General features: G+C 40.2%; 1 protein-coding gene across 1 annotated transcript; it reads left to right on the plus strand.

The window, feature by feature from the left end:
- The first annotated feature begins 1,065 nt into the window (after positions 1-1,065).
- gdnfa (glial cell derived neurotrophic factor a) lies at positions 1,066-5,866 on the plus strand. The gene is made up of 3 exons (XM_084047770.1): positions 1,066-1,144; positions 2,043-2,273; positions 5,011-5,866. Exons 2-3 carry the CDS (start codon positions 2,069-2,071, stop codon positions 5,577-5,579), a joined length of 774 nt encoding a protein of 257 aa, XP_083903896.1. The 5' UTR covers positions 1,066-1,144; positions 2,043-2,068; the 3' UTR covers positions 5,580-5,866.
- The last annotated feature ends 10,133 nt before the right edge of the window (positions 5,867-15,999 follow it).

Here is a 15,999-nt window from a genome sequence, read left to right on the forward strand (position 1 = left end):
CCACCTGGTGTTCGTAAACGTAACCGTGCCTAAAACAAAATCTTTAGAAGCTTATTCCTAAACGTAACCTCAATAAAATGGTGCCAAAACCTAACCTTATTCCTAATCTTAACCTCAGTGAAACTATTCCTAACCCTACATTTATGTCTAGCCTTGGCTTATCCTCAGTAAAAACAAATACAAGAATATAAGAACAGATGGGGGCGGGCGGTCCGCGAGAAAAAAAATGGGGGCGAGCGTGTTTTGGGGCGAGTCTTCCAGTTAACACACCAACTGCTCTAAACGTCAGCGCGCGTTTAACTATAAATCTCTCCAAAGCGCCCTCTGCTCCCGGTGCGGTGTGTAATGCAGCTGCACATCTGTCCTGTCCTGCCATTCCAGAGTGAGGAGACTAACGACACCACTTAACTTGGGGGGAGAAAATGGAGAATAAATACTCCCCCGTCTTTTGGTCACGATATCAAGGTCATGAATATTGGCGATTATGAAAATAGCGCAATCGCATTTGACGACCGCAAATACGCGCTGGATAAAACCGGCGCGTCGTTTATTTTTGATATTTTTTTCCAGAAGACAAGAAGATATTATAGCTTTGTCGCGCTGTTGAAAAGAGATATTGTACGATCTGTCGCCGTGCGCCTCGCTTTGGCGACCCGCACTTCTTGGAGACGCTGATGTCTTCATTTGACTCCTGTGAGTTGGAGATGGTGGAACTCTCTCGGATTTCCAACGTGGAAACATAGCATCCAATTAATCAGAGACTGTGTGTGTGTGCCACCGGAGAGCAACAGTAGCCCACAGCACTGTGTCCATTCTCTATTCAACAGCACTGTGTCCATTCTGTCCGCGTACCTTTGGACTCCACGGTGGGGGAACTGAGAGACGCGTGCTTTTCGTGCGCCGTAGCAGAGTAATGAGAAACACATATAGTGTTGCATTTGGCATTCTTGCCTTTGGACATTATTGTCAATGAATTTGAAACTGTGGAAGAAAACCCTCCCTGGCTGTTTCAGCGAGAGACCATCCAAAAGCCCTCGGATAATAGTTTCAACTTGGAACATTATAAAATAAGCCATGTTTTTTCCTTGGATTTTGAGACTATAACAACCAATTAGTTGCAGGTCTGCATGGGCCAGATTTTAAGGTAAGTGGCTACGGTATGAATGTTCTATTTGTTTTTAACACAGGTTGCAAACAGAAAGTGCACACATTCTTGCACTCTGGCAAAGGACATTATCTGGATTATTCTAAACATTGGATTTGAATGGCTTTTATTGAAAGTGATCACTAAATGTAAATATATGCATAAAGACAAAGACTTGGCGCATGCTGTATTTATGCATGCAGAGCTGTTTAGTTTGTACAGACTCAACATGCCATTAAGAAGAGTCACGTAGCCTAGTCTTTGCTAATTACCATCTGGCCAAGTCATACCAATATTTAGGCTATCATTGCGAATGGCTTCAGTGCGTGCATCCACCAGATTCTTTTTTTTTTTTTTTTTTTGCATAGCCTCGGGTTAACACAAGGCTGCGCCCTTATATGCTGTAGCAGATCGAGACAATTCAAATGTATAATATATGTCGATAATACCAATGATTCTGCGAGTGGAAGGTAGATAAACAGGCTGTGTTTTCAATGTTGTGAGTGATATATGCTACTTTTTTCTTAATACATTTAGGAGTTATGGTATAGCCTATCTACTCTCAATACTACAGCCCCTACAAGGTGGCACAACGTGACTGAAGGATTCAAGTCTCTAGACATGATGACAGAAGGTTATTACCAAATGAGCCTCTAAATATGTCAGAATGCATGTAATAGCCTACTAATGTGGTTATACTGAGCACATGCTGAACCTGGCAGAACACATGTTATTGTGTACAGTGTAGTCCACAGAAGAGTTCTGTAACATGTTTTTCCATAAGTTTGTTCACTTTGAAAAGTACTGCTTGTTCGTTTCGATTTGTTGTCTAATTTCTATGGCTTTCCCAAATTAAACATCTAATCCTTTTTTTTCCTTTCTATTTTTTTTTTTACAGCTTCCTTCATTGGAACTAAGTCTAAAATGAAGTTATGGGATGTTTTGGCCATGTGTTTGTTGCTCCTGAGCTCCGTCTCCGCAAGACCCCTCTACCAAAACCTTCAGCCAGCCAAAAGAACGTATTTCCCCAGTAGCTACAGTGATTCTTTTTCCCTGTCTGAGGAGGAAAAAGAGCCAGAGTTCCAGTCTGAAGACCACAGTCTGCAGCAGATATCCATGGAGGATCAGTGTAAGGCACACTTGATGTTTTTACACAATGCTTTATAAATCTTTAGATTGTGAAATACAGACACTTGACTGGTGTTTTACTTGGTCCACTTGAGGCTCATAATAGATGCCTGCAAAGTTCTGAAGATGGAACTATCAGATTCTAAACACACAACAGCAGCAGTCTGAAAGCTGTTCAAAGCTTCAGTAAACAAAATGCCACTGGGAATGTAACCCTAACTACTGAGGGAGAAGAGCAATTTAAAGTCTGTTTATCTCATGGTCACGTACTGTCGAGTGTTGACTTTTGGATGAGTTTTCAAGGGACAGTTACAAGGTCATGGGGCAGTCTTTTTTTTATGATGGAAGCCTTCAAATGCTAGTATTGACAGTGAGTGTATGTTACACCATGGCTTTGCTGGTGAAATGGTTTTGTCTTCCTTGACATATCGAAATAGCCAAATATCAAATGCCACAGACATGAGTATTAATCAACAACTTTAGAACATTGCGCTAAAATAGGCAATCTAGAAGCTCACAACACATACTGTAACAACGCGACGCATTGTGAGCTTTTAGATCGGCTAAGAGTTTTGAGTATAGAGGGGGTGCGGTCCAAGAACAGAGCTGACCCTGATCAAATAAGTTTAAGGTTTAAGTAGTTCATTTATCAGAGTCAAACTAATATTCAGGACTTTGCTTCATGTTGTTGTCAAAACGGGCATGGCAGCAGGAACAAGACAGCGCAGATCCCATCTCCAGTAGAAGGTAGTGTCCCCAGTAGCTCTGCAGGTTTGTTTATGTTCACGCATGCATGTCTGTGACTTAGAGACCCACGGCCTCTACCCATTTGCAAAGTGGACAAATCATGGTTTGCTTGGTTCCTTCCTAGCCACATGAACCCCTAGCATCCCTGTTCTGGGTGTAATATAGACAAACAAAATCAGTGAAAATAGGTGAACATTTGGCAAAAATATAATCTACAAGCTCATAGATTGGCTATTTTTGCTATTTGACGTACAACGAAGTACATAGGATTTAAGTGGCTAACCAAATTAGAGGAGGCAATCTGAACCAGATGCCATGGATTTTAGGGGAGAGGGTGAACAACACAGGAGAGTTTGAAGCATCAAGTGAGACTTCTGTGTTTATGTTCATTTTAGCAACAGCAGTGGGTAGGAATTTCTTTTGTTTAGATCAATGTGACACCATATCATCTTTACACAGTAGTAGACCTAAACCAGGCCAAGAACTAGATAAGGAATGGAACATTTTGTGATATGTTTGTCCTCTCACCTCATATTCTGTTTGCGCCATGGTGACATCACTGATCTGTTCTGTAACCCAAGACCATTAACTATGCACTAAGGTGTAAACAACACTGCAACTCAATGGGATGTTCGGACTTTTGTTTTGTGTGTAATGTCAATGGCAAGACATGGAGCCAGTCCAAGTTCTAAACCATTGAAGGTTAGAGACTTCGCAGGGATGAGCACAGGGAGTGATGGCTCTTTTAGTGTCGAGTATTATGCCAAATAATGTTGTCAATGCAAAGGCAAAGATTAAGTTACATTTAATGATTTATTTTATTGAATCTCATTGGTCCTTCAGCCTGGTTTATGCTTCAGCAACGTGTCATGCAATGTGGCTTGACAAGAGTCGCTTTCAACTGAAAAACGTGTTATAGTCCGAACTAACTATATGAATGACCCTCTGGTAGAGTCTGATAGTAATCCACCAGAGAACAAGTGTAGTACATAGTGAGCTAGGTTCCACCACCAGCCTCTCCATTTTGACATGACCACTTGTCTGGTCTGTCAACAGATGTACGATGTACGTGACATCCCTGCCATCAGCTGACATACAATGAGAGGCGTCTAAATCAAAGGGCAGGGGTGTCTAAACAGATTGGCCTGGGCTCACCTGACACCCGAGTGGTGGCCCAATCAGCCATGGAACTGAGGGGATTAGATGACCTGTTCTCCGGCAGGGAGACAGGTAAGACAGGCGAGATAGGTGACACCTCCATAGAGCGGCTGCGTTACTGACACCACCATTCGCCCAGACATCACAACCTGCATAGTTGACTTCCTGACACAAATAGAACTGCACACATGCACTCATGGAGGCGTGCAGACACAGATAAACACACACGCACACACGCAGAAGAATGCTCCAATGGTGCTCAAATGAATATGGACCTGATGTTGCCGTTTGCTAATATGATTAGTGTTACATTAATTGAGTCATTAAACAATAATATCGCTGCATGCTTGGAAGAGCATTGTTGCCAGATCGTCAAATAAGGGGATAAGGAGTAAAAGGGAGATGACTCTAGAGTCTATAATAGAATCAGCATCTATTATTGGAGGATTAAAAGGCTTTACAAGTTCATTCCCTCTGTGCAGGGTATGGGGTGTTTTTAAGTTTAGAACAGAGTGAATCTGCTCTATTTCAATGTCACAATGCCTATATTACTGTATCTTCTATACAAGTTTGAACATATTTTAAAATGGAACAAAGATGTTCCAAGATACATTCAAAAGAGATTACTGAGACTAAAACAAACCTCAAACTGAGCTGGAAATTGGAACGAACTGGATCTGTAACTTTGTATACAATTTATGATTGTGATAAATTGCGACAGATTATAGCTGAGCTAAGTACTAAATATAGCAGTTGTTTTGAAACTAGTTTGATACCTTTGTACCGTGTAATAGTATCTTTATCAGTAAATGAGCTGCTTCTGTATCTTCCAGATGACATCACGGGCCCCTATCCAGAACAGTTTGATGATGTAATGGACTTTATAGAGGCTACTATTGGTCGACTGCGGAGGTCAACAGAGCATCATGACGGCTCTAGGGGACGAAGGGAGCAAACGAGACAGAGGGGAGCAGCAAACACAGACAGAGGAGTGGGAGCAGCAGGGAGAGGAGGACGTGGAGACAAGAGGAAGAGCAGAGGAAAAGGGGGGAGTCGAGGGAGTAAAGGAGGCCGGGGTGAAAAGGGGAGGGAGAGCATATCGGTGCAGACTCGTGGCTGCTTGTTAAAGGAGGTCCACCTCAATGTGACAGACTTGGGGCTCGGATACAGGACCAAAGAGGAGCTGATCTTCAGGTACTGCAGTGGCCCTTGTGTCGACGCCGAGACCAACTATGACAAAATCCTCAACAATCTCACCCACAACAAGAAGCTGGACAAGGACACGCCCTCCCGCACCTGCTGTCGACCAATCTCCTTTGACGATGACTTGTCGTTCCTGGATGACAATGTGGTGTACCACACTCTAAAGAAGCATTCTGCCAGAAAGTGTGCCTGTGTCTGATGAAGTCATGTGTACGTGACAAACTGATCAACGTGGCCAACATTAGGCCACATGTTGAGGTTGGTGCTTTACCCCACAGGGAGGGAACACTCTTGGATATGGGGAAATGACAAGGATAATGGGGAAATACTTTTGGATGATGAGGGGGTGTGTGGTCTCTAAGTGTCCCCTCTATGTGTCAGTGGTCAACCTGACCCTGGCCTGCACCCAATACACGTTACTCTGGACAGATGGTATACTGGGTGAGTATATAGTGGTCTCTTCAGTGGAACAACCTAATAAAATAAACTACAGTGTGATTCTAATCAATTGTGCAGAATTGTGTCAGATGCATACCCCATTGCAAATGATACAGTTCTGTTACACTGACAGACTTGTCAACATTGTTTCCTTGAAGGTGAGACTGAAGTGGAACTGTACTCGGGAGTAGGTTGGCTCAATTTAGTTTTTTCCTGGGACAATTCATTTTCCCAGGAACATCAGTTTTCCATTGCTGGCTCCTTAGTCTCTAAATGAGAGCAGAGACTGGCTTTGGGAGTGTATTCAGCTGCAGTCCAGATCACTTCCATTGCATAGACTGGATGTTTATGTTTATATTCGGAGCCAAGGGATGAAATACCACGAGGCGTTTCAAAGACTTTCGGTACAACGTACATCTATGTAAAATCCATACATTTAAATTCTATATATATCTATATATGTATAAGAGATGTATTTATTAAGATTGAATTAACTTATTGTTATTTATTGCAATCAATTTTATGAAAAATGTTTGTTTTTCTTATTTATTTAAACGCTTTGTTTGTCCTGGGTGGTGCCAAAATGGAGCACGTAGTTTCAAGGGAAATCCAATTGGATGAAACGAAACAGAGGTATGGCCACAGCTAATCAAACTCACCCGCAGCTCCAAACACACTATTATTTCATCTGAATTCCAGGGTATCTCAGTCCGCACACTCGTAAGGGTGATTTATACTTAGTTGCGCGACAGTGTTGTGCACAGGAAATAGTTGATCTACAAGTTCACAACGCGTCGCACTGTAACAAATTGTGAGCTTGCAGATCCACTATTTTCGGCGTGCAACACGGCTCACAACTAAGTACAAATCAGGCTTAAGGCATCAGGTTTAGGAAAAGAAGCACGAGCAATGAAGAGAGAGGAATGGACCAATATAACCTTTTCAACTGAACTCATCATTTGTTTTGGATCATTTTGAGGGATGCAGGGTTTGAGTGTTTTTGACAGTTTGCTGAGACATTTTGGGGCTCAGGGATCTGGGAACGATGAGTCACTTGCTGCTCACCCACCCTTCACAGTGCCAGGGTAGTGACTCCTACTCTATAACCGTGGCATGCCATTATCTGTTTACAAAGGGGGCATAGAAATCTGTGGCTCTTCTGTTTATTTTTCAGTGTATAATAGTAAATATTCTAGGATTATCTATGTGATTTTAGAAATGTCACTACAAATAAATCACAAACAAAAATCCCATTCAGCTGCCTGAACTACAAAAGGAGTTTTAAGTTACATATGTTGTGTAGGTTGGAAACGCTAAACCCAAAGATAATGTCATTGTTAGATCATTCAAGTAATATGTCAGATTAAAAAATAATTGTTTTGTCTGAAAGACAAAATCTATATAAAACCTGATTGAAATTGATGAACTTCCCATTGAGCAATGATAAACCTCTGTGGGTGGTTTGTGGCCATTTAGAGAGAAGCCATTGTATTTTGGGCCCCACAGTAAAATCATGAGTGTTCATTTAACACTGAGAGTGCACAAATAGAACCGAATGAAACTGACGGGAAATGGGTCCATTACATTTGGTTCCATTTGTGCACTCTCAGCGTTTAATTGGCACTCATGATTTTACTGTGAACAAACTGCAGTAGCTACTGCCTGTCAGTCATAATATCTGATAATATCTGAAACGGAAGAATGAGAAAATACCTTTTGTAGTGGTTTCTGTCCCAATGCGCTTTAACCCATTCAATCCGGGAACGCAACTCTGTCATTTTAAGATTTCTTTGGCTATTCAAAAATAGCAGATATACAAGCTCATAGCGCGGGCTATGAGCTTGTAGATCTGCTATTTTTTGAAAAAAGAATTTAACATTTGTGCAAATCTTTGAATGTATTTTTTAAAGTGAACATTGGTAACTCAGATCTTTGCTTCTGAGGGTCCCTGGAAAAAAATATTTTACAAATGTATAACAAATATATAGTCAAAGATGTGCACAAATGTCCAAGATTTAAAAAAAAATAGCAGATCTACCAGCTCATAGAGCGGCATTCGGTGCTGCGCTATGAGCTTGTATATCTGCTATTTTTTAATAGCCAAAGAAATCTAAAATGACAGAGATGCATTCCCGGTCTTAAAAGGTTAATGTTCCTGGAATCATCTAGGTTTCTATCTCTGCTCTGACAGAGACACCTTTGTCACTGACTGGGCATTTGAACATGATCTGCTATGATATTTCACCAGCTACTCGCATTTCACCGATGTCGAGCAGAAACCTTGTATCTCCATATTTCATCTTTTTATGTTTTTTCTAATTTTCTAATGTCTTATTTCATACTTGTATACCATTTGACATAAAATAGCTGATCTACAAGCTCACAACGTGTTGTGATATAATGACAAAATGGGGATGCCAGTTGGAAACTGGTCAAGTTTGTGGGTTTTATAATATAGAATGAATGAAAAATAATTAACAAGAGCTTGTGACTAAATAATAACTACATTGGATCCATTGGAACACAGGTTATTCTGTGGTTTTGGACATATAAGGTTTCTGCTCAAAACAGCAACAATTTGCAAAAGCTATAGAGTTTTGCAACATTTAAGGTAGATATGCCACAGTTAAAATTATGTAAATGCATTATTTAAATTTACGTTTTTTAATTTTACATTTCAACAAAAGCTGACAGTATAGACATTACTAACGATGGAAAAGGATATAGTATAAGATGACATCTTATCCCTGAATACTATTAAACAGAATTGAACACATTCAAGATAATAGGATATTTTTTATAAAGGGCACGTTAGCATGTCCGTTTCAAGTTCCTGCACAGTCAATTCTGTAGCGTTAATTTAAATCTAAAAGTATAAAAATGGACCGGTAAAAGGTCCCTCGGGCAGGTCTTGATGTTAGCGCGGATTAGGGACCAGGGTATCTGTGCCCACCCAACAGCAACCAAGCCAGCTTTACTCTGTAATCCCCCCTGCACAAAGAACAAATCCACAGCATCAAGCAGAATTTAGGCCAAATACTACAGAGGAAAAAAAAACTAGCTTTTAACAGCATAGCTCATCAATTGGATCATCTTCTCCTTTAACAGTTGATTCATGTATAAGCCTTTCCAGATGAGAATGTGCATTTAGGAGACTTCCCAGTAGCCTTTTGGCCTTCGGAGAGCCTCACGATACCATACATTAAAGTGTGTGAACTCAGACCACCAGCCACTCTCGTCTTTATGGTTGTTTTGCTCAACTGTCAATGTTCTTTTCCTGTAGTGTGTTGATTACCCCTACATATTTGATGTGAATGTAAACATGCAAAGGTAAATGGAGTAGGGACGGAAAAATTGTCAGTGTTAACGTGAGGCAGGAAGGATTGCATTTGTTTTCACTTCATATTGTGTTTCCACCTCTGTGAAAAAATATTGTCACTTGTTTTTGTGTTACTGAACCAAAGCTCTCGACAAACTTTATTTTTGTACAATATTCATTTTATAACTTTTTACAGAATTAAACTTGTTTCTATTAAACAAGTCTCTCTCTCCTGTTTTTCTGACCAGAAACATTTAGCTGGCGGCAATTTGCCAAATTAGCTATAGGAAGAGAAACTGCAACATGGTTTGAATGCTTCATTTATGCTTCGTCGTACGATGGTGTTGCACATCAAAAATAGCTGATCCACAAGTTCACAAAGTGTTGCGGATGCAACACATTTTGAGCTTGTACATTAGCCAATTCTGACATACAACGTCGTATGACAACATATAAATTGGGCTTTACTCTTTGCTGTTTTGCATTCCTTAATACTGACCCATGCTTGTGCAGTAAACAAAAGCTAGCTGTAAAGCGACACTATGCTGTAAATTGAGGCACTCGAGGAAAATGTTTCCACCGTGCAAAGAAGATATGTAAACGCTGATGAGAAAATGGCAGAGGTGCAGGCAGGGTGACTCAGTACGCGGGGTCTTAAGTGTGTATACAGCCCATAATTTATGTCCTACCTTGTTTTTTTCTCTTGTGAGTAGAATGAAAGCACTGATTATTCATATGACCTATTTGATATATGATGTCCCTGTTAGGGACATCATTATGCATTAGGCTCTTAAATTAACCGCTGTCAACCTGGCCGCTCTTTCTTGGGCATGTCATTATAGGTGACATTTAAAAAGGAATTGTCCAACTTTTTTTTATTGGGATATTTGATATTCCAACAAAACCAATTAACACAATTTTTACATTGTAGTACAACGGTGTTGCTCGCCGGAAAATGGACAGATTTTCAACTGAAAGTCTCAGACTACAGTATATGACAGGTTTTTCAAATTTTCAGTTGAAGTGTAAATTAGGCTTTATAAATAGTGGTGCTCCGGAAATAAAAGAGGTACATGACTCCAATGATCATGAGTAGACTGTGACATCACCCAGCATTGGTACAGACATTGGTATTGGTGTAGCCTCTGGCTGCTGACATCAGCGGGGTCTGGACAGGATTAGGCGATAGGGTTTACATCACTGGTCTGAGGGCACTGGAGGCTTCTCCAGGGCAAACTGGCCAAAAGCCAGATGATTCACTGTGTTTACCCGTTGAGATGGTATGGAATCTGACATTGGAATCTGACCACTTGAGCTTGTCGTATGCCGAATAGTGAAAATAGCCAATCTACAAGCTCACCTGTCACATTGCGCATTAGAGATAGTTTTAAAACATTTCTAACTTCTTCCTGAAATTGTTTGAATTATTTATTTATTTAATTAATTTACGCCTATAGTGATGTCCAAATGGTTAAGGTGAGCAAGAATAAACAGTACTTTGCCTTCATATAACTTGAAGATAAATGCCTTCATAAAAATGAAGACAAGAAATATAACTTTTTGAATTTGGTTTTAGACTGAAAGATGTGAATTCAATCACCATGAAAACATGTTGTATGCAATATTTGGTGTACGCTATCCATTAAAAACAGAGGAAGGTAAACATATCTCAAATATCTCATAAAGTGTGCACTTATTTAAGCAGCTATTGGCAAAGCAAATCCACTATTTCAGGCTTTTTCACAAACAAAGTCTAGCAATACAGAAGTCATATAAACCTTGTGGCACCAATTTTTGTCTTTACAAACAAATTTTCTTTGGTAAACAATTGCAACCCTCAGACTCAAAGCATCAACCACACTGGTATGTATACCCTGAGGCTACATTCCAGAGGAATGTATACTGAAAACAAACATACAATCCCTGGAATTTGTATGTTGTGGCTTTGTCTGTCCATTGAAATAATTGCGGACACTCTACAGGGCGTTAGTGGAATTCAAGAGAACACTGGAGTACTGTACATCGACGTGAGACATTTTAACCACATGAACCCTGTTCTGGGTATGTCATAATGAGCATACAGCAAAAATTGCTCTACAATCTCGCAAAGCTTTCAAGCTGTAGATTGGCTATTTTCGGAGAAGAGATTTGTTACAGAGGGATAAAAGGAGGGGACCAAGTATAGACCACTGGGAGATCCCGGTCAATGAAGTATAGGGTTTTAAGTGGTTAAAGGCCAACTTCACCCATTTTCAACCTTTGGTCCCCACTAATAATGCTCATTATAATATGGTACCATTTTTGTCAAAAGAAAATTAGTCTCAGAAGAGGACTGTAAAAAATGTGACAGCAATAACAATAAGGGGGGAGGGATGGGAAAAGGGAGAAAATGAAAAAATACAAAATGTTTACCTGATTTCATGTCATAACTGTGAAACTAATAAAAATATTTGTTAGAAAAAAAAGAAGAAAAAAAGAAGAGGACTGTAGACAGTTCAGAAACCCGCCTACCAGTGACATCATCGATGGGGATTCCAAGCTAACGGCAGGCTTTTTATTCCTGGAAAGTTAGCAAAAATCTCAAAAATCAAAGTACAAATTTAGAATCTAGTTTGAAAAAAAAAACCTGCCTAACAATGCTGTCACTGGTAAGCGGGTTTCTGAACTGTCCACAGCCATCCCATGAGACACAGACCGAGTTGAAAAAAAATGGTACCATATTATAATGAGCATTAGTGAGGGCCAATTATATGAAGATAGGTTAAAATTGGGTGAAGTGGTCCTTTAAGAGTGGCAAGTGGTTATTATTATGCCATGATAGCAATGTAGCTATGGCTTAGGTTATGGAAAGGAGAATTCGCTGCAATGATCTTAATACTGGAAAGTGACACAATCAAGAAGTTTATTTAACTCATCAATATTTAGAAATCCCTGCAACCGTAATAAGTAAAGTGTGGCATGAAAATTAAATAAATGTTTATCTAAAAGGAGCAACTTGCTATGTCCAACACAAGCAGTCTGCAAATAATAATGACTGCATGAATGTCTGCAGGGTTGGAGTACCAGACAAAATTCTCAAAAACAGTTTAATTACTACAAGGCTACGACAAAGAAATCATTGCGGTAGAAATATTTTCCACCGACTCAAAGCCTGTTCGAAATAATCAGAGGTTTGAGTGCAACGAAAAAACGAAATAATAACCGAGATACATTTATAGCATGAATATAGAATAAAAAAATATATACTGTATGTATTTTTTTTTAACTTTTTTAGTGAAGGAGCCCTGACACCCTTTGTCAGTTCAAACAAAACTAACAAGCTCATTAGAGACACACCTTGGCTCTGTTTTGTTTGAGTGCTGAAGAATCAGAGAATTTGTGAATACATGTAGTTGGAATAGTTCTACAGGACAAATTTGTATTTAATAACAGACTGTGTGACAAACAATAGCAAGAGATTAAAAATTCTACATCTGAGCAACTGAGACTCAAGCAATTCAATTAAAAGTCCATAAAAGCCCAAAAGTATGTCAATATTCTGCTTGATGTATACATTATTCAGTACAGTACATGTATCTGTCTCCAAGAGATGAGTGTTCTGTTCTGACACCGGAACAAAGCAATTAACACAGGCCAACAAAGGGCAGTAACCAGATCAGAACTGGAGTACGGAGCCATGAATATGTTAGGAAGTCTAAGTATAACAGTGGCTGTCATTATCGACATCACTATACAAATGCTGCTAATGACTGATCTGACAAACTAGAAGAGCTAGGACTGGGAAAGAGCCCACACAGTAAAACACAGAGTATTACTTTAACGCTTAAAGTGTACTTTTAGGACGCTTGGGTGGCACAGGAGTTAAGCCCCTCTCCACCACCGGAGTCTAGGGGGGTTCCATTCCACCGTGGTGCATCTGGCTTAGCTGAGCATCGATCGCAACAATTGCCCATGTCAGGGGAGGGAAGCAGGGCAGGCAAGGTCAGTTCTGCCACTGCATGGGCTATTGTGAGCATTTTTTTATCACGATAAACAACAATAACGATTATCGTCCCATCCCTACTTCCCGGTAGGGGCTCCTCACTGGCCCAGTAGGGTACAACAGTAGTGGTAACACATAAAGGTGTCGGGAGGTTTAATTGGCATAACGACTACATTGGGGTACAAGGGTACAAATAATTGACTTCTCTAGGGAAAAAAAGTCATCATTAACTTGGTACCAACCTAGACCTGGCTGTCACAACTGGTTCTCACCAGAATTACAGTAGCTTCATAGCTGGAGCCAATTCTCTCAGCCAAGCAGATAGTGGAGCCAAGAGGGGTGTGAATCCAGCCGTGGAGGAAGACGTACTCAGATTTATTACAAGTACAAGTAGCAATACCACAATATGAAAATACTCTGTTACAAGTAAAAGCCTGTATTCAAAGTTGTTTTGATTGATTGAATATTTTATTAGGCAAAAAAATGTAAAACAGCACAGTTACATTTAAAATACTTTATCTAAAAGGTCCGTTCAAAAACGTCTGTGCGGTCTTGACTTGAGTAAAAGTACAACATTTTTGGCATGAAAATATAATTACAATGCATATTTTCTAATAGCTGAAGTATAAAGTAGGGCTTAATTGGTTAATGTATGTTTTGTAATAATACAAAACAGATGTTCAACTATTGATTCAGTATGTTTTTTCACTTGCCTGTCATCATACTTACTGTACAAGAATGCCTGAAAAAAGGCATTCCATTTAGTTAGTCATCAGTGTGCTTCATTACTTTCCACCTGCTAATAGGACACAAGCTGAACAATTAGCGTAAGTTAAAGTACCAGCATACTGAACTGTCACCGTGAGTGACTTTGCTGCAGAAGGAACTCAGCTTGTCAAATATGGCCGCCTAGTTGCTGCATTGATACCTCATCTATTGCGCAATCAAATCAATAACAGAAAATGTAATAACATTTTAGTAATGCAATAATCCATTTAGTTATGTATAAATTTAACATTTCTAATGTGTGCTACGTACAACTTTGCCAAAATGTGAATTGCTGCATATTATAAAAAAACTAGTTGTGTTTTTCACTGCTGGGTGATGAAAAAAATATATTATGTAAAAGCTATTGACCACCGAAGCCCTAGGCTGCACCAGCGCACCTGTTTTCGGGTATAGAGGGGCGGGTGTATAGAGGCGCGAAGAGATCGCGCCTGATCCCATTGGTTCACTGATCTGTCCGTCAACCCCCGCCCCGTTAACACAATATTACAAGCGACCCCCAATGCACTCTGGTGGTTGGGGAAATGAAACACTTCCCATACCGGGTACACCGACGCGCTCCTCCAGGCTTTTATATTTTAGCAAAACTAAACAATAAAAGCCTGGAGATCGAGGCTAGCGAAGTCCTGACGTCACTCGTTCATCCCCAGGTTCGTAAAGTAATTTCGCTATGGAGAATAACATTGGGTCATCTTAGAATCGTCTCATATAAGAATTGTGGTCCAAAAATAAACAAACTGTCTCGGCGATATTGTCAGGGAGGAGGTTCTGTGTCGTTTATGATAGTCAGTCACTTATATTTGATACAGTCTGTTTCTGGCGAAAATGTAACTAATTCGGCTGAAGTAACATTATCGTTTTCTCACCGTCAGTTGATGCTTCATATCCATAAGAGTCAAACCGCCGGGGTAATTTGTTTATTTTTGGAACACAGTTCTTATTTGACGCGATATCAAATACGTCTATGGGATTCAGAATGGGGGCGGAAAACTACGAACCAGGTAGACAAACAAAGGATGTGTAAATTACGTCAGACTTCGGTGGTCTATTATTTGCCAATCATGACAGTGACATCCACCGCTGACTGAGGCAGGTGATAGGGCAGGTGTTCTAGAGGCCATGTTCTAGGTATGTGTCCTGCCTAATTGATCCTGCTCTACAATGACATATCCTAACTGACATCGTTTCATTCTCAATACTTACAAGGCTAATAGGGAATGGGATGTACAGTAAAGTTACTGTCCTTTCTACAGTATAGTGTGTGTGTGCGTGTGTGCGTGCGTGTGTGCGTGCGTGCGTGCGTGCGTGCGTGCGTGCGTGCGTGCGTGCAGGTGGTATATAACTCTACTGTACTACATACAGAATCTTACTGTCTTTTAAACATCCATACGCAACATCACCCCACCATAAACTGCAGCACTCTTTATATTTATCTTACACTGGCTAATTTTATACACAAAAAGCAGAGAGTTTATGCAAGTGAGACAGAAGGACAGTAATTGGGATACTTCTATCGATAAGAGTACAATAATAAGGTCCTATATTGTGTATGCTGGGGCAACCCAGTAAGGGTTCTCCTCTGCCTCTTTGGCGTGACGATGGCTTCCCTAGGATTGCTGTCATCGGTTTTATCAAGAGCAATGCTCTTTACAATGCGTGAAGACAGAGTGCCACCATGAGCTGCCACTCGACCACCACGACATGCTGGGGCACTAGAACACTGGATTACACACAAAGACAAACATATAGAAACTAAAAGAGAGACATACAATCACAAACACACGACAGGCGAACTCAACAAGGACTTAAACAAAACAAACGGCAATGACAGGCAACAGATCACTTTATGTTCTGTGAAACAGGGCACAGATAAGGGCTGGACCTTTGATTCACTAGTGAGCAGAGAGACCTCTTTCCATAGCTTATGAGCATCTATCCAACCATCAAACATTACCTCACAATGTTGTAAAGCCATTTCACAAAGGAGATAAACAATATGAAAACAGCCTTTCATCTAAAAAACACTGCTCTGCCCTGTATACAAGTAGGCCAAATGTCTTTTCCGTACAGTTCACTATTGAAATCTAATCTAGT

The sequence above is a fragment of the Gymnoscopelus microlampas genome (genome assembly GCF_963454915.1).
Source record: "Gymnoscopelus microlampas genome assembly, chromosome: 21".
Lineage (NCBI taxonomy): Eukaryota > Metazoa > Chordata > Actinopteri > Myctophiformes > Myctophidae > Gymnoscopelus > Gymnoscopelus microlampas.

Excerpts from the sequence above, each read along its gene's own strand:
- gdnfa (XM_084047770.1), top strand. The coding sequence starts at position 2,069 with ATGAAGTTATGGGATGTTTTGGCCATGTGTTTGTTGCTCCTGAGCTCC. Across the intron at positions 2,274-5,010 it reads GATATCCATGGAGGATCAGT|ATGACATCACGGGCCCCTAT; the intron begins GTAAGGCACACT and ends TGTATCTTCCAG.